The 25,000-nt window shown below is 42.8% G+C and overlaps 3 protein-coding genes across 4 annotated transcripts in view; 2 read left to right on the forward strand and 1 right to left on the reverse strand.

Moving 5' to 3' along the window:
* The window catches only part of htr2cl1 (5-hydroxytryptamine (serotonin) receptor 2C, G protein-coupled-like 1), a gene marked incomplete at both ends in the record, with an annotated part of 28,410 nt that extends 20,756 nt beyond the window's left edge, over nucleotides 1–7,654 (forward strand). The window contains 2 exons of the mRNA XM_080860106.1: nucleotides 212–412; nucleotides 6,576–7,654. Of these exons, the coding sequence (XP_080716232.1) occupies nucleotides 212–412; nucleotides 6,576–7,654 (1,280 nt within the window). The remainder of the gene's footprint in view (nucleotides 1–211; nucleotides 413–6,575) is intronic.
* An 11,391-nt stretch (nucleotides 7,655–19,045) lies between these two features.
* epdl1 (ependymin-like 1) lies at nucleotides 19,046–23,499 on the forward strand. 2 transcript variants are annotated; one of them, XM_080860187.1, is made up of 7 exons: nucleotides 19,046–19,242; nucleotides 19,605–19,639; nucleotides 19,899–20,033; nucleotides 20,258–20,444; nucleotides 22,393–22,480; nucleotides 22,897–23,028; nucleotides 23,274–23,499. In XM_080860187.1, exons 1-6 carry the CDS (start codon nucleotides 19,161–19,163, stop codon nucleotides 23,021–23,023), a joined length of 654 nt encoding a protein of 217 aa, XP_080716313.1. In that variant the 5' UTR covers nucleotides 19,046–19,160; the 3' UTR covers nucleotides 23,024–23,028; nucleotides 23,274–23,499. The 2 variants fall into 2 exon arrangements, with proteins under 2 accessions (XP_080716313.1, XP_080716312.1); XM_080860186.1 differs by having other exon boundaries at nucleotides 19,048–19,242; nucleotides 22,897–23,499.
* A 246-nt stretch (nucleotides 23,500–23,745) lies between these two features.
* LOC308382454 (uncharacterized protein) overlaps nucleotides 23,746–25,000 on the reverse strand; it is a 4,545-nt gene continuing 3,290 nt past the window's right edge. The window contains exon 8 of the mRNA XM_080860182.1: nucleotides 23,746–25,000. This exon is cut by the window's right edge and continues 184 nt beyond it. Coding sequence (XP_080716308.1) covers nucleotides 24,778–25,000 — 223 coding nt within the window. The 3' untranslated portion in view covers nucleotides 23,746–24,777.

Here is a 25,000-nt window from a genome sequence, read left to right on the forward strand (position 1 = left end):
AGTCTCTCTCGAAATTCCTATAGGCTTCTGATAACAATAGTAATAATAATAGCAAAAATCATAACCATAATAATAATCAAAATATTCGTAATAATCATAGCAATCACAATGATAACAACCATAATACAAATAATAATAACCATAATCATAATCATAATAATAATTGTATTGTGTATATACCATTGTCTCCCCCCCCCCCCCCCTCCCCCAGACTACGCCTGGCCTCTGCCCAATGCGCTGTGTCCCATCTGGATCTACCTGGACGTGCTCTTCTCCACGGCGTCCATCATGCACCTGTGTGCCATTTCTTTGGACCGCTACGTGGCCATACGCAACCCCATCGAGCACAGCCGCTTCAACTCACGCACCAAGGCCATGCTCAAGATCGCAGTGGTCTGGACCATCTCCATAGGTATGGGTGTGTGTGTTGTCATGTGCTGGTCTGTCTATCTGTCTGTTAGTGCGTGGATGGGTGTGAGTGTGTGTGAGTGTGTGTGTGTGTGTGTGTGTGTGTGTGTGTGTGTGTGTCTGTGTGTCTGTGTGTGTGTGTGTGGATGGGTGTAAGTGTGGGTGTGCATGTTTACGTATTTAGGTCTATCTCTCTCTCTCTTTCTGTCTCTCTTATGTGTGTGTGTGTGGATGGTTGTGTGTGTGTGTGTGCATGTTCACGTATTTAGATCTCTTTTTTTCTCTCTCTTTCTCTATCTCTCTCTCTCTCTCTCTGTATGTGTTAGCACATCAAAACAGTGCATAGCTCATAAATACATACACTTCTGTCTTGTATTTAGATCAAATCCCCTCTTATTCAATACAGTTTGTCCTTTTCAGACATGCTTCTCTGGAGGAGCAGACTTGTTGTGTTTCATCTTTGTGTCCAAATCCCTCCTGTCACATCTGCTTGCTGTAGACAACGCTGGTGTAGGCTGCCCAGCATCCCTCCAGAGTGGCAGGGGCTATGGACAGTTTGAACCAATGGCACACACACACACACAGACAAACACACACACACACACACACACACACACACACACACACACATGCAAACACACACACACACACACACAAACACACACACACACACAAACACACACACACACACACAAACACACACACACGCACACACACACATGCACATACACACACACACACACACACACACTTAGAATGGAAATCCAGTGGAATTCAGTTGCTGGTGTTACAGCAGCCATGTCAAGATCGTGGCACCTCCTAAAGGGATCAAGGGTCCCACAACTCCTTCTAATCCTGCCAGAAAGGCAGGCGGGAGTACAAAGCACAGAGATCACAGGCTTAGGAGTGTTAAATGGCACTAAGCCTGATGGGTCCTTCCCTGATGAAGTTAGGCCCTTAGGTTTGAAGTTTGCTTGCATGAAACCACTCCTCATACAGTGGCTCCAGACACACACACACACACACACACACACACACACACACACACACACACACACAGTGGCTCCGAACACACACACACACACACACACACACACAAACACACACACACACACACGCACACACACACACACATACACACACACACACACACACACACACACACTCACACACACACACAGTGGCTCAGAACAGAGCAGATCAATCCAGACAGGACTAACAGGACCCCCCCGACGCGCAACGGAGGCGAGCTAGACATTATCACACTTAGTATATAAATAGTTACTTGCCAAAACGATGAAAGACATTTGTCCAAAGTGTCTCTTTTTTTAATGATTTTGTTGCCGTTTCATGGCTTCCGCTGGGGAAAAATAGTTCTTCATGGAAATGGAACTTTAAAGTTTCATGTGTTGCATATTACTTGCTTTAATGTATTACTTGTTAAAACGAATATAAGTTAGAATGAATATAAGTTAGAATGAATTTCCATTATGAAAAGTGAACTTGTGGAATGATATGAAAGATGTGAATCAGAAGCAGAACACCCTTTGCCAATGGCAGTTGTCATTATTTTTTTTTCTATATTATCAACAAATATCGGATCTTCAAACGTTGGGATGGCATATATACTGGGGCTATAAACAAATAAACAGTAATTAAATAACTACCGATTAGTTACTTAAATGCATTTCTTTCTTTCTGCCACTTTCTTAATGGATTTATTTTTCTCTCTTCTTTCTGTCTCTCCATCCATCCATCCATCCATCCATCCTCCTTCCCATTCCTCTTGGTTTCTCTGTACTTCTCTTCATCTTCTCTAACTCTGCCTGTCTTCTTTTAGACCTGCATTTAGACCTTGTCATTACATGGACAGGTTTCTCTCCTCAACCCTTTCCCCATAGTTACATAAAATACACCTACACACATTTTTTGCAAACACAAAAAAATAGACATCCACAAAACACATACTGACATACCTCTAGAAACCTTGACAGACAGACACACCACACACACACACACACACACACACACACACACACACTCCCTGCCAGCCTGTTGGGGATGAGTCATTGCATCCTCACCTGAAGAGGAGGTGTAATGCAAAGCGACAGAAGGAAGGAATCATTATAATATCCCTGTCCGCCTCCAGACACCTCTACAGAGCACACATACACACACACACACATACACACACACATACACACACACACACACACACACGCACACACGCACACTCACACAGACACACACACACACACATACACACACACACACACGCACACACTCACACACACACAGACACACACAAACACACACACACAGACACACACACACACACACATACACACACACATACACACACACACACACACACACACACAAACACACACACACACACACTCACACACACTTGCACCTCATATTCCCCTCCGCCTCCAGACACGACCGCAGAGCACTTCTCCTTTTCATCGCCTTCTTCTTCTTCCTCTTCATTTTCTCTTCTTCTTCATCCTTTGTGTTTGTCTACTAGGTCCTCCCCTTGTTTATCTCATAATTATCTTCCTCCTCCTCCTCCTCCTCCTCCTTCCCCTCCTTCTTCTCAGTCCTTACCTCCTCCTCCTCCTCCTCCTCCTCCTCCTCCTCCTCCTCAGTCCTTACCTCCTGGGCCTCTTTCAGCGGTGCACCACCTGGAATAAATCAGCTTAAAACCGTAAGATTAAGTGATGATTAAGTGCATGATAAGATCTTTGGTTACAGCACTCTTATACTCTGAGATGAGATGATTAAGTGCATGATAAGATCTTTGGTAGCACTCTTATACTGAGATGGTACTCACGTACTGAAACAGTGAGTAGCCATCTGAGTGTGGCCACGCAATTCAGTTACTTTGTTGTGGTTCTGCCAACCACATAACAGCATCCTGGCATACCACGAGATGAGGTACTGTACCTTGCTCTCTAAATGCCTTTTAACCTATTACGTTAGTGCAGAGTAGCGGTGCGTTGGACAGTATTGCTCTGTGTTTGTGTTTGTGTGTTTGTGAGATAGCGTTTGGGTTAAAGGCCTGTGAGACTCTCAAGCTGGAGTGCCGGCCAGAACACTGCTTAAGGCCCGGATGTGCTGTTCTACAGAGCACAGAACATTGCTTAAGGCCCGGATGTGCTGTTCTACAGAGCACAGAACATTGCTTAAGGCCAGGATGTGCTGTTCTAGAGATAGAGAGCACAGAACACTGCTTAAGGCCAGGATGTGCTGTTCTAGAGAGCCCAGAACACTGCTTAAGGCCAGGATGTGCTGTTCTAGAGATAGAGAGCACAGAACACTGCTTAAGGCCCGGATGTGCTGTTCTAGAGAGCAGAACACTACTTAAGGACAGGATGTGCTGTTCTAGAGAGCAGAACACTACTTAAGGCCAGGATGTGCTGTTCTAGAGAGCAGAACACTACTTAAGGCCAGGATGTGCTGTTCTAGAGAGCACAGAACACTGCTTAAGGCCATGATGTGCTGTTCTAGAGCACGAATGTTACCCACTGGTCTGAATAAATTGATATTAAATTAAATTAGGGTAAGTTTAGAGCCTTTTTGACAGTTTGTGTACATAACATTTTCTTTCATTCTTTCTTACTATAATTATTTCTTTTGTTCTCTCCTTCTTTCTCTCCTTTCTCTTTGTGTCGCACCAAACCTCGGAGTGTACATCTCCTCTCTCCCTCATACCCTGTGCAAATCAAGTCGCTTGGCAGATGTACTCTGCCATTGTGAGGCTGCGTTCCGTAACACTGTCCTAATCTACCGTGCCCTATTTTCCCTTAGGGTGTTATTAATACCCAAGGATGGCTTCCACCCCTCCACGCCAACCCCCATCCAACCCCACCCCCTCATGTAGGGCACAGACTCTGGGCGATCCGATTGGAAAAGATAATATCCATCATTTGATGTATCCCATTTAGAAAAGATCACAGAATATTGAAGCAAACATTTCATAACAAAGGTGACCTTCTCCACATTGTTATGAAGCTGTGTTTATGCTTTGAGACAGGGCAGATGTGCCTCAGGGCTCTGTGTGTGTGTGTGTGTGTGTGTGTGTGTGTGTGTGTGTGTGTGTGTGTGTGTGTGTGTGTGTGTGTGTGTGTGTGTCTGTGTTTGTGTGTGTGTGTGTGTCTGTGCGTCTTTGTGTATGTGTGTGTGTGTGTGTGTGTGTGTGTGTGTGTGTGTGTGTGTGTGTGTGTGTGTGTGTATGTGTCTGTGTGCGTGTGTCTGTGTCTGTGTCTGTGTGTGTGTCTGTGTCTGTGTCTGTGTCTGTGTCTGTGTCTGTGTCTGTGTCTGTGTGTGTGTGTGTGTGTGTGTGTGTGTGTGTGGGCTTTGATTTATCTCTTTGTTTTAGTGCGTCTGTCACTTTGGCCTTAGTGTGTTTATGCTTTTACGGGGCTCATTCGCTGAGATTTTAAAGCGGCACGGACTGTGGCATTTGGCCCCCCTGCCCATCCCACAGCCCTCGTTACAGTGTGTGTATGCCATTGGCCACCCTGGCTATGCCACAGCCCTCGTTACAGTGTGTGTATGCCATTGGCCACCCTGGCTATGTCACAGCCCTAGTAACAGTGTGCCAGGTACGCCACTGGGGAACATTCTGGGTCACAGCACACTGGGTGATGCGTTCTACTAACATCAAACTGGGTTTATGATGACATAAGCACAAATCTCACAGTATGTTTGTTACACTGTATGTGATGAAATTATAATCTCTCACAAGGCCTATATCATAGAAAGGGCTACATATCAGTTAGTCTGATGGAAATAATGACATGGAGAAAAATGAATGAATGAATGAATAAATGAATGAAAGCTTAAATACTAAATATCTCAGTAAGTGACTATGTACTATGACATGTGTTATGGAGGAGAAAAACAAATGAATAAATGTACTACGTAAGAAATAGGGACATGAAGTCAATATACATGAAATGACATGAATGGAACACCGCGCATCATCCACTGCATCGCTTGGTTCAGTGTTTGGTTTCAAGTGCTTTGTGCTGCGTAGTAGACCAATAACGTATGACTCTAAAGCATACCCAGTTTTAATATAGTTTTAATGTCTCACCATAATCCACTGTTTAAAATCAAGGCGTTTTAAAACAAGTCATATGAATTATTTGAAACTCATGTAACTCATCGTCTTCTGCTGATACTTGCAATTGGACCGGGGAACGAGAACAAGAACTTCACTCAATTCAAAATGTCATTCAGAAGAATGTACCTCTGTGAAGTGCATTGGCAAGCTAGAGAAACTTATATATAAATGGTGAAAGATGGTGAAAAATGGCTGAAAGGAGGTATAGAAATAATGGACAGTGTGAATGAATGGCAGATGGCTTGAAAATCCAAGACGTTAAAGGTCTGATGATCCATTAGTCTACTATTGCATAACCTCAACATATGTTCAAGTATATGCCTATTGAGACAGGAACTGGGTCCCCGTTTCCCTGCTAAAATCACTCAAAATGCCAATCAAGAGAATCTCAGAATAGCTTTTTCCCCTCTAGGAACCCACTTGCCATTTCAGCTTTATTTTTAACCAGTGGAAATGTCCATTTTGTTAAAGGGTTTTTAAATCCCTGAGGACTACCCATCTCTTCCTATTTTTCCAGGAATCTCCAAACCCCTAAAAAAAGAATCCCCTTTTAGTGAGAAATATCCATCTCAGAATCTCTCTTTCCAGGAATCATCCTCTCCTAAGCACACAAGCCTTTCCCCCCCACTGAGAAAGTACCATATCTGATTCTCAGACTGTTTTTCCTCTCCTCTCCTCTCCTCTACTCTCCTCCTCTCCTCCTGTCCTCTCCTCTGCTCCGTGCTGCTCTGCTCTGCTCTGCTCTGCTCTCCTCTCCTCTCCTCTCCTCCAGGCATATTCCTAAAACAACAATAATCCCACAAGCCCTGAGAAATGTCCATCTTTGAATTTCAGACTGATCCACCCAGGAGACAAATAAAAAGCATTTTTTTCCCCTAGACATTACCCTGTGTGTAAAAAAATCACTGAGAAATGCCCCATCTTTGACTCTGACCGTCTCTCCTATTTTCCCCACTTTCTCTCATCTCTTCTTCTCTCCTCCTGCTCCTCCTCTTCCTCCTTCTCCTCCTCCCCTTGTGTGTCCTTATTCCAGGGATCTCCATGCCCATCCCGGTCATCGGCCTGCACAACGAGGACAAGGTGTTTGTGAACGGCAGCTGCGTGATGAACGAGGAGCGCTTCATGCTGGTGGGCTCCTTCGTGGCCTTCTTCATCCCCCTCGTCATCATGGTGGTCTCCTACTGCCTGACCATCCAGGTGCTGCAGAAACAGGCCTGCGTCTTCCTCGACCGGAAGAACTCCTCCCAGCAGCCCTTGCAGCCTCCGCAAGCGACGACGACGTCAGAGGCCCCCCCGGGGTCCGCCACGCCTGGGACGGCCGTGCCCTCTCGGCGCAGTAGCCTGAACTGCCTGCGGGGGGCGTCGTCGTCGGGGGGGTCAGGGTTGTCAGGGTTGTCGCAGAACACCACACCGTGCTCCGACACCATCTCCATCATCCCCAGCTCGGAGGCACCCTCGCAGCTCAACTCCCCCGCCGCGGGGGCCGGGCGCGTCGGGGGAGCTGAGCTGTCGTCGGGCGCCGGTAGCCACGGCAGCGGTCGCCGGGGCATGATGCAGGCCATCAAGAACGAGCGGCGCGCCTCCAAGGTCCTCGGCATCGTCTTCTTCCTCTTCCTCATCATGTGGTGCCCGTTCTTCGTTACTAACGTGCTGTACGTGCTGTGCCGGCACTCGTGCAACGAGCCGCTGCTCGCCGAGCTGCTCAACGTCTTCGTGTGGGTGGGCTACATCTCGTCCGGGGTCAACCCGCTCGTCTACACGCTCTTCAACAAGACCTACCGCAACGCCTTCTCCAGCTACCTGCGCTGCCAATATCGGGCCGTGGCGGCCAACGGCGGGGTGCTGCTCAAGCCCGTGCCGCTGCACGTGGTGCCGTGCCCGCCCTCGCACATGGCAACGCCCGTGCTGGGCGGCGGCGGCGGGAAGGGACAGGTGGGGGCGGCGTTTGTGGACCGCAACAGCAACTGTAAGAACGGCGACGGGAGCGCTCTCCGCAACCTGGAGCTGGACGATCCCGCCGACGACACGGAGATGGAGATCAGGGCCGGGGCGCCCGGGCTGCTGTCCGTCAACAGCCGCCACGCCCCCAGAGAGGACACCAGCACCGTCTGATTGGACGGTTGGTTTGGCTTTCGCAGGGATGGCAGGAACTGCATCACGGGATTCCGTGGCGAGGGAGATTTCCCATCATCCCTGTGACAGGTGTCAGGACACGAGTGCCTGCTAACTGACAGCCTGTTGTACAGGGGATGCTGGTGTCAGCTGAAGACCCTGAATGGAACCAATGCATAGACACAGGTTTCTCAGTTCATACGTCAGTGATGAACAGAAGTAGTGAACTCACAAATCTAACTCTCCTCCTTTGTGAATATTCTTGAAAACAAATCGGCATATTTTTTTGTTGAGGCTTCTAGCGAGACCGCGTGGCACTTCTTTCAACGACCACAATCTCATGTTTACATGCAAAAATGTATGTGAATTGAAGTGATGATGCATGACGACGAAACTGTTTTTTTTTGTTTTTCATTACAGATGTTGCGTGCAGTAGTCAATGACCTTGATTGGAGTCAGACAGCCCTCTGGTGGCCACTTTTGAAAGTGAGCTAAAATTAAAAAATCTGATATAAAGACAAAATATAAACCAATGTTATACTCTGTTATACCCACAAACAAAATGAAACATCCATTATGTTGTTGAAATGAACAGGGGAGGTGATGACTGAAAAAGGTTTGGGTTTCTCAACGTATTCAACAGGCTGGCGTTGCATTACCTATTGAACACACTACCATCCGATCATATGTCGCAAAAAAAATGTTCAGAGGAACAGGTTTACACGGGTTGATCTGGATCCTACAGGGCCATCTTTCAAATCCTGAGACAAGAAAATTAGTTTACGACATAAACACATTCAGGTTACAAAGATATACTGTAAGGGCAACACCGGAAAACACCTGGCTGACAGGTTTACACGTGTCACAATCTTACAGCACGGTAGGATGCATTAGATAGGTAAATATTGCTGAAAAATACAATAAACCTGACATTAAATAACTGAATTACTTACAATATTACCAAGCAGTATATAGACCAGTTTTAAGTGGTAATGGCAAGGCACACGATCAGTTATATGAATGGTTAATGAATTAACAGTTTATCAATACAGTAAACAGTGAACTTAAATTTGAAAAGAATGTAAGGGTTGGAGGGATGGCCAATTACACCATATACTTGAATGATCAGAAACAACTGATTAACCTGCACGCATGAGATGGACAGAACATGACCCCAAGATGAATGAGGGAGAGAGAGAAACAAGGTGAAGGAGAGACAAACAGACAGAGTGAGTGTAGGAGAGCCGGAGAGCCGGAGAAGAGAGGATCCCCGAGCTCAAAGACAGGAGAAGAGAAGAAGAGGCAGAAGAAGTTTTGTACTTGGAGTACTTGCTGTGCATTTGCCACAGGTCAATCCCTTAATGCCCCATTCTGCCCCTGATGCCCTAAGTTAAAACTCTCTCCCCAGCATATATAACTGATATAACTCGGGTACTTCAGATTGTGATGAAGCCATGATCAGACTACTGCCCACATCACAAGGATCATCTTATAACCAAACATGAATATGTTACATTCACATACATTTGCACATAACTTGGAAATCACAAACACCCTGAGGTCCTCTCTGTGACAGTTATGGGTAAGGCTGAAGCAAGGAACCAGATACTAAAGGAACGCAGAATGTGGTAATAAGTTCAACTGTGCCCAGGCCATGGTGTGCCTGATAGCACCTAATGCATGGGGTTGCTCTGTACACAACCAATCCAGGTTGAGAAGCTGAAGTTGACCCCCTGGCCAAATGCAGTGAATGTCCATTTTCTGGATTAAATCATTCAGTGAATTTTGCCTTACAGTACCAAATGCTAGTGTGCCAACGTTAGGGTGAATTCGGATGAAAGGAAGCGACATGTTGACTCTAACGCCTAGTTTCCACACTGGTTTGTTTAGTTTCCGCAACGTAAAACGCAATATGCCTTCTCGTGTTCAACGCAAGGAAATGCACGTCTTTGCGGATGGCCTCGCCCAAAAAGAGTGCCTTTTGCGTTTCTGAAATAGCAATAACACTTGTAGCTGCCAAATGTGAGGACCTGCCTGATGTGAGTCCGCATGCGCAAACTTGCGACACTGTTGTAGTACAACGAACCAGGTAATGCTGGTGGTGTAGGCTACAGCATGAAGTGGAATGACAAGCGCATTTGTTTACGTTTGAAATCCACCAAGGTTTATGATGTTAAGCTTCATGTTTATTGAATTATTAGTTAAGCAGTGCATTCATTAGCCTACTAGTAACAGTAATACAACATAGCCCCATATGTTGACACTGAGCCTTATGCTGTAAACCATTGACAAAATTATAAAACACTACGTTAAATAAACCTACATTATGCGTTAAGAGAAGCCAGATACGTTGATATTAAACCATGTATGAGAATGTCTTGGATAGTTTGCTCCTGAGCCTTCTGCCGTAAACCGTTTGTGTTTGCGCATGCGGACTCACATCAGGCAGCGGCGGACTCACATCAGGCAGGGTCCTCACATTTGGCAGCTACACTCACTCGTGCCGGTGCCATCATGACATGGAATGGACGCCATGAACGGTGAAGTCAAGTTCAAGTTCAAGTTCAAAGTACTTTATTGTGATTGTCACAAAGACAACGAGACAGTAGAGGCAGCTAAATCATAATACATAACAATTAATAAATAGATTAATAAATATCTCAGTACATTTTTAAAAGCAATATATCTACATATTGACGTGCATAATGGAGGGAAATCTCAGCGGTAGCATAGGAGGGAGATAAAGTATTCACATTAAAGTGAAAGATTATCGGTTACCTACAGATTGTTTTGAGCAGTGTTTGGTCTATGTTGATAGTTAAAGCAAATAAAACACCGATATCTATTGATATGCAAAACGTTGCTTGATAACGCAAATTCGCTGTTCAAGCATGTGTGATGAACTCCCACTTTAAGACACTTTTAAAGATACAGTGTTTAGTTCTTAGTGGCATCTAGTGGTTGCATTCCTGAACTGCAGCCTTTCCCTTTGCAGGGCGTGTGTGAATAACCACGGTGGCCGTCAAATGCCATTCCAGCGCGTACAAGTGAATTTGTCCATCCTGGACTGCTGCAGAAACATCTGTGGAACAGGACCGCTCCCTATATAGACATGAATGGTTTATTCTAAGCTAAGACAACACAATGATTCATAGTGACGGTGATTGATTATACACTAATGAAAACATAATTATGAATACTTTATTCCATGTCTACAAATATGCCTCTAAGAACTAAACACTACCTTTCACTTGGATCCAGTTGATGCAGGCCTATGGGCTGAACATATTTTATATATAATAACTCAGATTCCCAATGTGTTAGACTAGCTAGACTAGTTTCTTTTTATTTACACAATTTCACTATCAACATTGTGTAGCAAATATATGGAAGGATGTAGCCTAATTCGTTTTTCTAACGCCATAAGCTTCCTAGCATACACTAGGCTATGGTCTCTCCGAAATCTCGCAAAAGTTCCAATTTTCTTTTAACGTAGATACTTGAGGCAAATTCCAGACTGAACGAAATGGTCCGGCAGGAGTCTTGGAAACGCATTAGAGATCACAGAGATTCCCTTAGGGATGAACAGACTTCCGGCTGATTCGCATACGTAGGCTAAACAGAGCTATGTGGAAACTAGGCGTTATCCTATGTTCCCCGGGGCCCCAGGGTTGACTGGCATGGCATCCAAAGCAGCCGAAAATGCGCAAAACGGAATGTAATTCAACCTTGATTCCTCTTAGCATTTTGCGACAGATCAAAGTGTACCACAGCTAATGGAGAGTAATGGTGTGATCTTGACATTAAAACTCCCTATGCTTAGATCGCAGCGGGTGAGCACAAGGCCGAGGTCGAGTCCAAAGGCGTGTGGTGGGATTTCAAACCCCTTTGAATCGATGTCTAACTTCAGCAATTGAATTATACATACCATACACATACGCTCTGAATGTAGTACAGCTCCATTTAATTATTTTTTTTGATCGTGGCAATATCGTGGAGTACCCTAGTAAGGGTGAAGCGTATGCCTGTACGTATTATGGCCACAGAAAACCAAGAGGCAGGTGATATTTTTGTTTTCAAAACTCATCCAGATGCAGTATACCATGTAGTCAATGTTTAACCGTAAATATCTGTGTGTAGAATTAGCCAACACGTCTGTATTTATATACCCTGTTTAAAATGACATTTTTATACCATTGCCTGTGCTTGTTTGTCTGAAACACCTTTGTTTTGGTTTTGTGTTATCTCATTGTTGTGATGCTGCTATTTATTTATTAAAAAGTTCCTTATGTGTGCATCATTACTATTAGACAAAATATCATTTTTTTACACCCGGTACACTATACCTGTTTAACTGCGCTCTCCAGTTTTGTCGTGGGTGATGATTGTAATTGCTTGGCACGACTGGTTTCAGGACCAAGGACAGCACCAAATGGACGCGTCTGCTGAAAGGCGCCCCTGGGCCAATTGGATCCTCTCTCTCTCTCTCTCTCTCTCTCTCTCTCTCTCTCTCTCACACACACACACACACACACAAACACACCAGGGGCGGAGATCCCATTTCATTGCAGGGGGGGACAATACATGGGAACATTTCAGAGAGTACTTCTGGGGGGGGGACATGAAAAAAATTCCTGTCACGAGAGCTAGCATAACTTAGCTGCTAAATACCGAATTCTCTAATAACAGTGACAAACAGAAATTCAACGTCAGTTTTAAATTCTCTAAACGGCAATAGATGTCCTAACACAAAATATCTACTCACAGACAAATAATGTTGAAAGTTCAAACACAAACGCGTTTAGGAGCACTAAAAAATTACCGATTATCAGGATTTTGTCTTTTCTCTGCCATTTTAACCGAGTCTCTTCTTTAACAAAAAACGAACTCTTGACGATGCTTGTTAACTCCAGTTTCTTACCATCAACAAGACAGCGGTGGGTGACGTCTAGCTTATATAGAGAAGAGGCCTGCGGAACTCTGGGAACATCGGATTGGATGATGACCTCTCTGTGCACTAACACGCCACTTGATACCGCTGGTAGCGTCAACTTTCTGAACAGTTGTTTTTCTGACTATCTGACCGTGTAGGCTACTGGCCTGATTGACTGACTTTATTGCTTATTTATTTATTCAATGGCATTTGCAGTGTTCGTGTAGTACTTTAATTTATGTTAGGACATCACAATGCCTCGTAGAAACAATGGCCCTCATTCTCGATCTTTTTCTGTAATTCTTCAGAAATTCTTTCTTACACGACTTCGCTAAAACAACGTAAGGGAAACGCCTCCGCTGCATTCCCTCACGCTTGAAAATGCGTTCATAAGCAGCCGAAGTCTTCTCAGCTGTGTTCCTTCCGATTAGTTTCTTAGATTGATGCGCATTCTCGTGAAAGTGGATTTGCATACATACACGCCCCGCCAGCTCCTTAATAGGGCACGCAGCCATAGCCAAGTGTGCTGTCGGAATTTTCCAAATCCACACGAAAGCAACTCGTAACAGGTGTTCATTAATAAGGTGGAGATCTTTTCTTACGTTGAACTTCCGAAGTCCGTAAAACCCATTTAAGAAGTCATTTTTTTTTTTTTATCGAAAAATGGCTACCATAAGTGTGAAGACAGGTCACGAGTAGGTGTATAAACTGCAGTCAGTGCTGTCTACTAAAATAACCACCATAAGTGTGAAGACTTGTAGTAGTAGGCATATAAAATGCAGTAAGTACATGTCACAGTTCTTAGAGATTGGGTTTAGTATTTGTTTATTTATATGCCGACGGGGCCATCTTGTGGTTATTTGAGGAATCGCATTAAGGAATCGCATTTGGGAAGATTCCGGCAGAGTTACGACTGCTTTTTCGCGTTCTGAAAGTCTTCTGAAGTTCAGAAGAAATCCCACATGAGAAAACTATGGAGAATGGCAAATGTTTTCCTAAATCGACCAAAGTGGAGTTCAGAAGAAAGTCCTTCTTAAAGTCTTCTCAACTGCTGTCGAGAATGAGGCCCATTATTTCCTCAAGAGACACTGAGATAGCCTGGCCGTTACCAGCCTGTGACTCCATTTCTTTCCGTCAGTCAGTCTGGCCTAACCCCGTGCATTTTCGTTTCCGAGATGGGCATGTGCTTAGCTTGAGGTTTAAAATCATTGGAGTTCCCTTAACCAATCAGCAACGTTTGGTAAGCATTCGGTAGATTAAACTCTTCCCAAAGCCAGTTGGGAGAAGAGCTACAACGTCCTTTCCAATCATAAAATTTACAAGACAATACTCTTGTTCTTCTTTTAATTTTCTGATGTTCTCGAGAGTTGAACTTTCCCGATAGCTTTTCGTGTCTCTTCCTCCAAGGCGAGTTTTGCGTCACAGCTCTGAACTGTTCGCTGATTGGTGCGGTTGGATTGTGAAGCCTGGAAACGATGTTCAACGGTGTTGGGCCAGACTGAGTATGAGCTTGAAATCAATTCAGGCGGAAATACGTAGGCTGGTGTCACCAGGCTACTGAAGAGAGGCTCCCTTTTCCTCTCGGTTCTAATTTTCTCTCTTTTCTCTAGGCAACTACATGATGTCCTTCACTGAGTTTGGTTGCCTGCCCGTCTCTGCTTTTTTCAAGTCCAAGAACATGGGATGGGTCAGTGTAACTGTTTTTGTCTACATTAGTTAAAGGTGCAGTCTGCAATTCTAATCCAATCTAATATATTTCTAACACGGTCCTTTAACTGTCCATTTTGCGTGTGCACTCAAAAACAATCTCTGGTCTTCATACACAGTCCTGGGAAACAGAAAAAGCATAGGACCGAGACATACACAATTCTAGCCAATTAACATGTTGCTTCCTGATCACGTAAGGGGGGGGGGGCTCAAATATCAACAACCTTTGGCCAGAATCGCAGACAGCATCTTCAGCACTATGAAAATTTTTCTAGCTGTGCAACCGAGTTGCCCATTACAACCCAAAGTAAGCGTTTTTCAGCACCTCAAATGCCTTTTAACACCAATCCTATATTTGTCTGCATCTTCTTTACCACAGCTACTTCGACAACGTCCTTGGGGTGGGGGACCCCGATGTGTTCATTCCACCACCATTTTGCATGGACGCCAAGATGGAGGCGAACAAAGATGGAAAATTGACTGACTTCTTTTCCCTCTTCCACTGAGCTTAGTGTGGATAATTTTCTTTCATTTACTTAATAATAAATAAATAATTCATTTTATTTTTAACACTTGAACAACTTCTCATTCTGATCATATGCAAGAACTGAGACATGCCTTTTAAAGGCACCCAGTGCAACTTTCGAGGCTTAAAAATAAACATTCAATTTCTAGTCTTTTTTACACGTAGTAAGTTTCAATAACTCCATACCATTACATACCGACATTCAAGCAGCAAAGATGAGACGTCGTTGTGTGGTGAGAACTGATAGAAAATCGATAGCAACAACAATCGCCGCCATTTTCTTTATTTTTTGGTAACCTACAATAAATAAAGCAGGTTCCAGTCAATGGAAAAATGGCTTCTCCCCACCGGCGATTGTTGTTGTTTACGATTTTCTATCAGTTCTCACCACACAACGACGTCTCATCTTTGCTCCTTGAATGTCGATATGTAATGGTATGGAGTTATTGAAACTTACAACGTGCAAAAAAGACTAGAAATTGAATGTTTATTTTTCATTGAATGTTTACATAAAGTTGCACTGGGTGCCTTTAAAGTTAAGAATGAGACCGTTTATCACAGCATGGAAATATACTTCTTAAAATCAAGCTGTGAAAACAAGAAACGTCTTGAACTATGACATTATTGACCTGAATCATTTGCCTTTTCATAGAGGTGTAGCCTAATTTGATTTGTCTCTGTTCACCTAGCTTGAGAAGGTGATTCAAGTAGGCCATCTCTTGATGCTGCAAAGAACATCTGCTCAGTTCCTCTATAAAACCCCAGATACCTCTCCTGGGGAAACTCATGTGATGTTGTACTGATGCACTCTGTAGCTTGACATCTCTTGTGCCTTTTCAAATGTGTGATTTGTACATTGCTATTTCCAGTATGTTTTTATATCAAAGAAATCAAAATGAATTAAACTTGGCTCTGTCAAGTCATTCCCTGCCCGATTAGTGTTAATCAGGGCAGTCCATCAAATGGAAACAGCACAATGGAGTTGAACACATTTACACTATGAATGAGTCATAATAATAATAACAATAATAAACTTTATTTGTACAGCACCTTTCAATCAAAACAATGCAGTCCTTAATAAGTGAACAATGTAATGGATGAAATTACTCTCAAATCAGAAGATCTGGAGTACAAGACTGTCTAAATAGGACACATGACATCATTCTACCAAAGGTAACCCCTGGCAACATTCAACTGCTAGCTGGTTAGGCAATAACCTCAAGTGCTTGTAATTGTTTGCCAATAAACCATACCATATCACTGTGTGTGTTTGTGCCTGTGTGCATGTGTGTGTACATGTGTGTGTGTTCCCCCAAGTATCTGCTTGGCCACTTTACTCTGTGTGATGCTATGACATCATACAGTGCTTCACTGCCAACTAGTTTTATGCCAAGTTTAAAATATAACGTTTCTCACACATTGTGAAGAACAGGGTGAACAGAGTTTGACAAGGACTTTATGGTTTAATGTTTCTTATTCTCGAGATTAACGACAGTAGGCTACAACATCTTCTTACTCAGGAAGAGGTAATCTTTAAGAAATAGATGAAAGGCTTTTTATGTGAGAAGGTTATTGTTCAACAAGTGACTAGTCACTCATTTGCATATTGGGAGCTTCCACTTCCAGTCTTGTTGTTTATTTGTGGTACAGTATTAAGATGAACAATTACCATGAATACAATTTCTAAATCGATAGAATGTTTCCCTCTTTGGTGTTTGTTAGTCTTGATTCCCTCTTTGATGTTTGTTAGTCATGTGTCCCTAACATGCACCAAAGGGGGAATACATTTTTTTATTATTTATATAATTCATTTTACATGATTGACTGTTTTGTCTCCCAGTTGTTTTACTCTAGGTTCCAGAAATCAGCAACTGGATGAGGCCTTGGTTGACATGATTGTCGAGGATGAGGGGTTCCGGGGCATTGTGATCAAACTAGACCCTATGTATGTATGTGCCAAAATATTGTTTCCAGCTTTTATTCAACACGTAATCTTATTTCTTCAGGCCTTAAAAGCCATGGTGGAGCAGAAATTCCAAAAGGCCAAAAGCTGCTAGTAGTTAGCAAGGGGTTTATAAAGCCATAATGAGCCAAAGGTGATCCCGATGATCCCCTGCCACAGGGTTTCCTGGGGAGATGCTCAGGAGCCTGGGGCCTTTGCTGCCCTTCCTGGTTGCACAGGGTTCCCTGGGGACATTCTCAGGGCTTGGAGGATTTGGCGCCATCTTCTGTCTAAAAGAAACTTGATATTAAATGCACATCCTGGCAGGGTGTGCTACCTTTTCACAAGCGTCGTAAGACTGTGTCAAATGAGCTCACCCTAGGGCGGTGTAAACCATTGTAGGGAGATTTCACTCCCACCATCTCAGGGAATAGGGGAAGCCTCAACCATCTCAAGCATCCATCACACAGAGTGAAGCAGCCAAGCAGAGATTGGGGGAATATTTCAGTCCACTAAGGGCTTAGTAAAAAGTCAGCAACTTAAATCAAATAGATGCAGTACTTCCACTGCACCATCACGCAGCTCCATAGGTTACTGGCGGGCCAGTGTAAAATTTTACCTGACCTGAGCAGAGTGAAAAAGGCTCTTAAAGTCAAACTAGATCTTCCTATACAAGAGGGTAATAATATATACAAGAGGGTATAAATATATGCAAGGGGGTATTAATATATTCAAGAGCGATTCATTTATACAAGAGGATATTAGTTTATACAGGAGGGTATTAATATGTACAAGATGGTTCTTATATATACAAGAGGATATTAGTATATGCAAGAGGGTATTAATATATTAATAATTAATAATATATATTAATATATACATTAGACATGTTTATTTTGCCTTTATGACTAATAAACTAAACTAATTTAGAGGTCATCAATGGACGAGGCGGAGGCATAAAACTTCACTACGAAATTCATTGCGTTAACACCACTTGGCAAAATTAGAGAATATGTTTATTTTGTTCATTTATTAGCTTGCCTGTCTACACCCTCACTGAGGTTATAATGGATGGGCCTGTCCTTGAAGGAGGTGAGAAAGAAATGCGAGAACTGAATAAAAGACCTAAGTGCCACTTCACTATTATCATAACCACAACACACCCAGTAGACCTTGTGCATAGGTAAAGGTACTTTCCCCAGGTCAGGTGATATCTCAATCATGTGACAGTGACACAATACTCACTCATGTGACTCAGTCCGATCCAGATCCTCTCCAGGTTTTCAACTGTCCACATGCACACTCATATGCACACACACACATGCATACACACACACACATGCACACATGCACACACATACACACACACATACATACACACGGCGATATGGTGTGGTCTCCTGGCAAACAATTACAAGCACTTAAGGTTATTGCCTAACCAGGTAAAGCCGTTAAATGTTGCCAGGGGTTAACTTTGGGAGAATGCTGTCAATGTGTCCTATTTAGACGGATTTTCTGATTTGAGAGTAATTTCAGTGAAGAACTGGAATTGAATGTTTTCAAGGATAGGGTATTTTGAATGATCATAGAGCATTTAAGCCACATGTTTAATAGCAACAAAGTATGACACTTTTGTTTTCACCTTCTTCTTTTTAGCCTCTAAAAATAGACTGAGACTGAGAATGAGTCATGTACTGGGATGACATTGCACTTCTTTAAACCATACTAGACAAAGGTAAATGATCGAATTATGTGGACAAATAAATGTTAATATACTGCATGGCAGATGTGAGAAATCTGATGGACAAACATTCTGAACATAAATGTGTTTTATGGTTTCATTCCTCATACTTTTTATTATCACACAGAGTAAAGTAACTTCAATGCTGAGTGGAACTGTTTATTCGTAAGTGTTTATATTAATGTTATTTATATTTTATGTAAAGTGTTTATTGTACACCTACATAACAAGGACACCACTTTACAGCACAAGGAAAAAACATTCAGTAGTTGCACAATTTATTCCCATCATTTTGTTTCCTATGATAGTATTATACATATGCAATAAACTGAGATGCCAAACAAAAATGATAGTTGTGTGGAATTATGTTATCAATCATCAGCCTTACTTTACAATAAAACACATCTAGGGTAAAGGTTTGTGTGGTAAGTCTGAGAAAGGGAAAACCTGGAATGTGGCACTCTGGAATGAACTCTGACTGTATAAATAAGGAAGTAAGAGGGAGGATAGGTGTCAGGGATTGGCTGCCGGTTTCCCTGTGTCATTGTTTACGCTTTAGTGCTGCGAGCCGAGCAGGACAGAGCCAGACAGCTGAGGCAGAGGGGAGAGATCTGTGTGGTGTGAAAGTGTTCTGAATCAAGTTTAAGGGTTTAAACCATGCAGGCGATGTTCTGGATTACTGTGGGGGCGATGTGTCTGGCTACAGGCTTCAGCATGGCGCAGAAACCCCGGCGTTGCAGTAAGTGTTAAAATGGAGAGTGCTAGTGAGTGAGCAAGAGTCTGTGTGAGGAAGTGTGTGAGTGAGAGGAGTGAGAATGTGAGTGAGTGAGTGTGTGTGTGTGTGTGTGAGTGTGTGTGTGTGTGTGTGTGTGTGTGTGTGTGTGTGTGTGTGTGTGTGTGTGTGTGAGAGTTAGAGGAGTGAGAGTGAGTGTGTGTGTGTGTGTGTGTGTGTGTGTGTGTGTGAGAAGAGTGTGTGTGCGTGTGCATGTACGTTTGTGTATGTGTCTTTCTGTGGTGTGCATTTAAATTTTTGAAACTCACTATTCCTGTTCATGAATTTTACAATCTAACTGAAATACTTTTATTCCTGTTGTTGTGAAGGTTCTCCACCTCTCTACACTGGAGGGATGACTGTGGTAAGCTTCACAATCTTCACATAATACCATCGATTAAATCAAAGATCCCTCATTAAATGATCTGTGTATGATTATTTAGATACTTCTTTGGGTGTTAGATCTGTGTTATATTTGGACTTAAAAAGAATTACTGATTGAAATAAACTTTAACCCCTTTCTGGTATTCAATGTTCATCTATGTAGTTGCAAAGATATGACTATAAGCAATAGAAAAGTGATTTGCTTTAATTTGCCTTTTGCCCACCACAACCCGCTACAGGGAACTCAGAATGAGCAGCTGTGGGCTGTTGGGAGGTACGCTTATGATGCCTTGAACCAGCGCGTCCACCTGGGAGAAATGGGAACTTTTAACAATGCCAGCTTCACCTACAACGCCCTGATGCTCTTTCAAGAGGTACATAAACCCATCTACACAAGCAAACACTCAAACTAATGCAAACTGAAACACCAAAACACAAAAGTGCACACACAAACAAATTCACTCAAACAATTACATAGACACATATACACCCCCACCACACACACACTCTATTTTGCTAACCATCTCCCTTCTGTAATCCACATTGAGAAGCGACCTGATATAGATCCACATTATCTTTTGCGCTCCACATTTTAAAGGGAGTCCTGTACGAGATCTACCACCACAACAAAACCTGTGTGAAGAAGGCCCTGCAGTCTGACTTCCACCCCATGGAGGTTCCTAAGGGGGCCGGCTTTGTGTCTCAGGTAGTTCTGGGAACCTCCTCCAGCCCTGGACAAGGCCTGCTGGTCAACAGCTGGTGGGGAGACATGCCTGACAAGCAAGGTGAGACTTGAACAGACAGCATACTTTATCTGACACTGATTAGGCACACTTCTACATTCCCCTACTGTTCACTGTATTGTGTAAGAACCTACCGGCTTGTCTTGGTACAAGATCGGGCCCTGCCTGGTGTTGATCCTTTGACCTTTCATTGACCTTTGCCCTTGTGTTAATCTACATATGACTAATATAACTGAACTGAGGTGATGAGGCAGATTAAGACCTGTATCAAATCAGGACTGGGTCTTGACTTTTACTTTGTTTTAGGACTTAAATAACCTGTTTAGCGCGGCACTGACATTACTGGTTTCCATGTTAAGGAGTGAAGGAGTGGCAAGGCTGTTTAAGCTCTCTGACTGCGACTGTGCACCTGTGAACAAGAATGTTGCAAGAATGTTGCATCTCAAAGATGTCACTAGTTCACCATGAGAAAATCATCAGTCAATGCATTAGGTAGTAACCTATGAATACCACACAACATACAAATATTAATTTGTTCACAGAATATGAGAGTAATAAGCCTTTTTGTGAATACTAAAATAACCATGAAACATGGCACCATAATTGCTAAAAAGCCCTGACTGCAATGGCAATTGATTCTCATTCTACATTTTCATATTGGTGCACATTGGTTACTTTATTGAGTATTTCCCTACAGAACTTGATGCCCGTTCAGATTGTCTACACAGATACTGTACCAAGTCTGGTTACACCCAGATTTGTAGTGTAGATTTGTGTCATGCACTATGATCCAAATCAGACATGCTAATTATTTAACAAATATTTAGATTTAGTACACATATTAGTACACCTATCCGATCTGTGCCACTTATAAGACAAAAACTAAAATGGAAATGGGCTGCATTTACCATGCAGAGTCATGACCTCTGTGTTTTAAATACCATGCAGTTTAACACGACCTCTGTGTTTTAAATACAGTGACTGTCTTTCTGTACCAAACCAGTACTGTATTAAGGCTACGACATAAATGGAAGTAAGAAAAAAGGAAAACATTTACAAATTAAAAACATTCTCGATCATTTTATGTAATTCTTCAGAAATGTTTCTTACACGACTTCGTAAAAACAACGTAAGGGAAACGCTTCTGCTGCATTCCCGCACGCTTGAAAATGCGTTCATAAGCAGCTGAAGTTTTCTCAGCTGTGTTCCCTCGGATTAGTTTCTTAAATTGATGCGCGTTCTCGTGAAAGTGGATTTGCATACATACACGCCCCGCCAGCTCCTTATTAGGGCACGCAGCCATAGCCACGTGTGCTGTCGGAATCTCCCGAATCCACACAAAAGCACGTCGTAAGGTGAGTCATGTCTAAGCGGAAAGCAGCAAAAAACGCAAATCTTTCTTAACCGGTGCAGACGTGGAGGTAGGCTACTGCAGGATGTATATGTGTCCATTCTATTCCACTATGGCTATTTTAACGCGATTGGGTTCAGTGTTTATTTATTTATTCACTTACATTTGCAGTGTTCGTGTACATTCACATTCAGTCATTTAGCAGACGCCTTTGTCCAAAATGACGTACAAGGGAGAGAACAGTCAAGCTATGAGCAATAGAGACCTAGTGTAACAATAAATACTACCTCGTAGAATCATGACTATAAATGTGAAACGTAATTGTTAATGATACAAATATTCTCGTATTTACGGGGCCATCTTGTGGTTATTTGAGGAATCGCATTTGGGAAGATTCCGGCAGAGTTACGACTGCTATTTCGCGTTTTGAAAGTCTCCTGAAGTTCAGAAGAAATCCCACATGAGAAAACTATGGGGAATGGCAAATGTTTTCCTAAATCGACCGAAGTGGAGTTCAGAAGAAAGTCCTTCTTAAAGTCTTCTCAACTGCTGTCGAGAATGAGGCCCATTATTTCCTCAAGAGACACTGAAGAGAGGCTCCCTTTTCCCCTCGGTTCTAATTTTCTCTCTTTTCTCTAGGCAACTACATGGTGTCCTTCACTGAGTTTGGTTGCCTGCCCGTCTCTGCTTTATTCAAGTCCAAGAACATGGGTTGGGTCAGTGTAAGGTCAGTAAAAATCTGAGTTTTTTTTGTCTACATTAGTTAAAGGTGCAGTCTACGATTCTAATCCAATCTTAACTATTTCTAACACGGTCCTTTAACTGTCCATTTTGCGTGTGCACTCAAAAACAATCTTTGGTGTTCATACACAGTCCTGGGAAACAGAAAAAAAACAAAGGACCGAGAGAAACACAATTCTAGCCAATCAACATGTTGCTTCCTGATCACGTAAGGGGGGGGGGGGGGGGGGGCTCAAATATCAACAACCTTTGGCCAGAATCGCAGACAGCATCTTCAGCACTATGAAAATGTTTCTAGCTGTGCAACCGAGTTGCCCATTACAACCCAAAGTAAGCGTTTTTCAGCACCTCAAATGCCTTTTAACACCAATCCTATATTTGTCTGCATCTTCTTTACCACAGCTACTTCGACAACGTCCTTGGGGTGGGGGACCCCGATGTGTTCATTCCACCACCATTTTGCATGGATGCCAAGATGGAGGCGAACGAAGATGGAAAAGTGACTGACTTCTTCTCCCTCTTCCACTGAGCTTGGTGGGGATCATTTTCTTGCATTTACTTAATAATAAATAAATAATTCATTCTATTTTTAACACTTGATCAACTTCTCATTCTGGAAGAAGAAAACCAGCATGAGACAGTTTATCACATCATGCAAATATACTTCTTAAAATCAAGCTGTGAAAACAAGAAACGTCTTGAACTATGACATTATTGACCTGAATCATTTGCCTTTTCATAGACGTGTAGCCTAATTTGATTTTTCTCTGTTCACCTAGCTTGAGAAGGTGATTCAAGTAGGCCATCTCTTGATGCTGCAAAGAGTATCTGCTCAGTTCCTCTATAAAACCCCAGATACCTCTCCTGGGGAAACTCATGTGATGTTGTACTGATGCACTCTGTAGCTTGACATCTCTTGTGCCTTTTCAAATGTGTGATTTGTACATTGCTATTTCCAGTATGTTTTTATATCAAAGAAATCAAAATAAATCAAAATGAATTAAACTTGGCTCTGTCAAGTCATTCCCTGCCCATTTAGTGTTAATCAGGGCAGTCCATCAAATGGAAACAGCACAATGGAGTTGAACACATTTACACTATGAATGAGTCATAATAATAATAACAGTAACAATAATAATAATACACTTTATTTGTATAGCACCTTTCATGCAAAACAATGCAGTGCTTAATAAGTGAACAATGAGTGCTTAACAGCAAAGAGATAGAGTCCAAAGTATATCTCCTGTCCTAGCTGAGGGGTATATGAGGCTCAGGAAAAAAAGACATACTGGTAAGTGTCTTTCACGCAATGAGGACCACAGAGCTTATGTAGTTGACATGGATGTAGGCAGTTGATGCCTACTTCTTCAGTGATAATGTTTGTTAGTGGTTGGCAAAGCCTGCCCAAACTGAAGACTGATGCCATCTAGAGGTGCAGTTCGTTTTACAGGTGACAATTTATTACAGAAGTCCCTGAGCAGAGCATTCCTTTTCGTATTATGGAGTCGGTTTAAATGTTTGAGTTGGTGGTCTGCAGTAGCCCTCATTACAAAATGTGGTCGAACACCACCCGTGGGAATATCCTCACCTACCCCACTCGCACTATATTGCTTAAATATGCTATACAAATTAAACATTTCATGGTTGAGGTTCATTTGGAAATTTGGTAATCTGAGATTCAAAACTTTTATGAATTTAGAACAAAAGTAGCTGTAGTAGTTTCAGAATGGCGCTGTATTAGTTCCAGAATGCAGCTGTATTAGTTCCAGAATAGTGATGCATTAGCTTCCTTTTCTTAGGAAAAAAGACAACCGCTGCAATGAGAGAACCCAACTGCACTTACACTAGGCTACGTGTTGGTGGGTGTTATTGACATGGGTCTTTAGATGTTGTTGCCACAATGAATTGTGGAATGGGATCATCTCCTTTTCTTTCTTAAAGGATGGTCCAGTGTACTTAATGCTAAAGGAGATCAGAAAGGAAGCACTGAAACACCTTTTCTACGCATTAAGAGAATTCTGCCAGCCCTTATCGTGGCTGCCATTTCAATGAATCTGGGTTATTTCACTCAGACATCTCAAATAAACCGTATAAGACCACAGCCCCAGTCAATTCCAGAATGGTGTTCGACACACACACACACACACACACACACACACACACACACACACACACACACACACACACACACACACACACACACACACACACACACACCACTCGGGAAAGGTCTTGGTTTATGCTGTTTTTCTGTCCACACTGAGTGAACTGATACAACCTCTCTCAAGTGTGAAGGTGCTGATGTGTTTTAAGATTTCCCTTTTGATTGAAACTCTTGCCACACTGAGTGCATTGATAAGGCTTCTCTCCTGAATGAATGAGCTGGTGACGTTTGAGTTTTCCACCTTCAGAGAAACTATTACCACACAGGTAGCAGCGGTACGGCTTCTCTCCTGTGTGAGTGCGCTGGTGTACTTTGAGACTTTCCTCTCGAGTAAACCCATTG

This window comes from Sprattus sprattus (assembly GCF_963457725.1).
Source record: "Sprattus sprattus genome assembly, chromosome: 21".
NCBI classification, from domain to species: domain Eukaryota; kingdom Metazoa; phylum Chordata; class Actinopteri; order Clupeiformes; family Clupeidae; genus Sprattus; species Sprattus sprattus.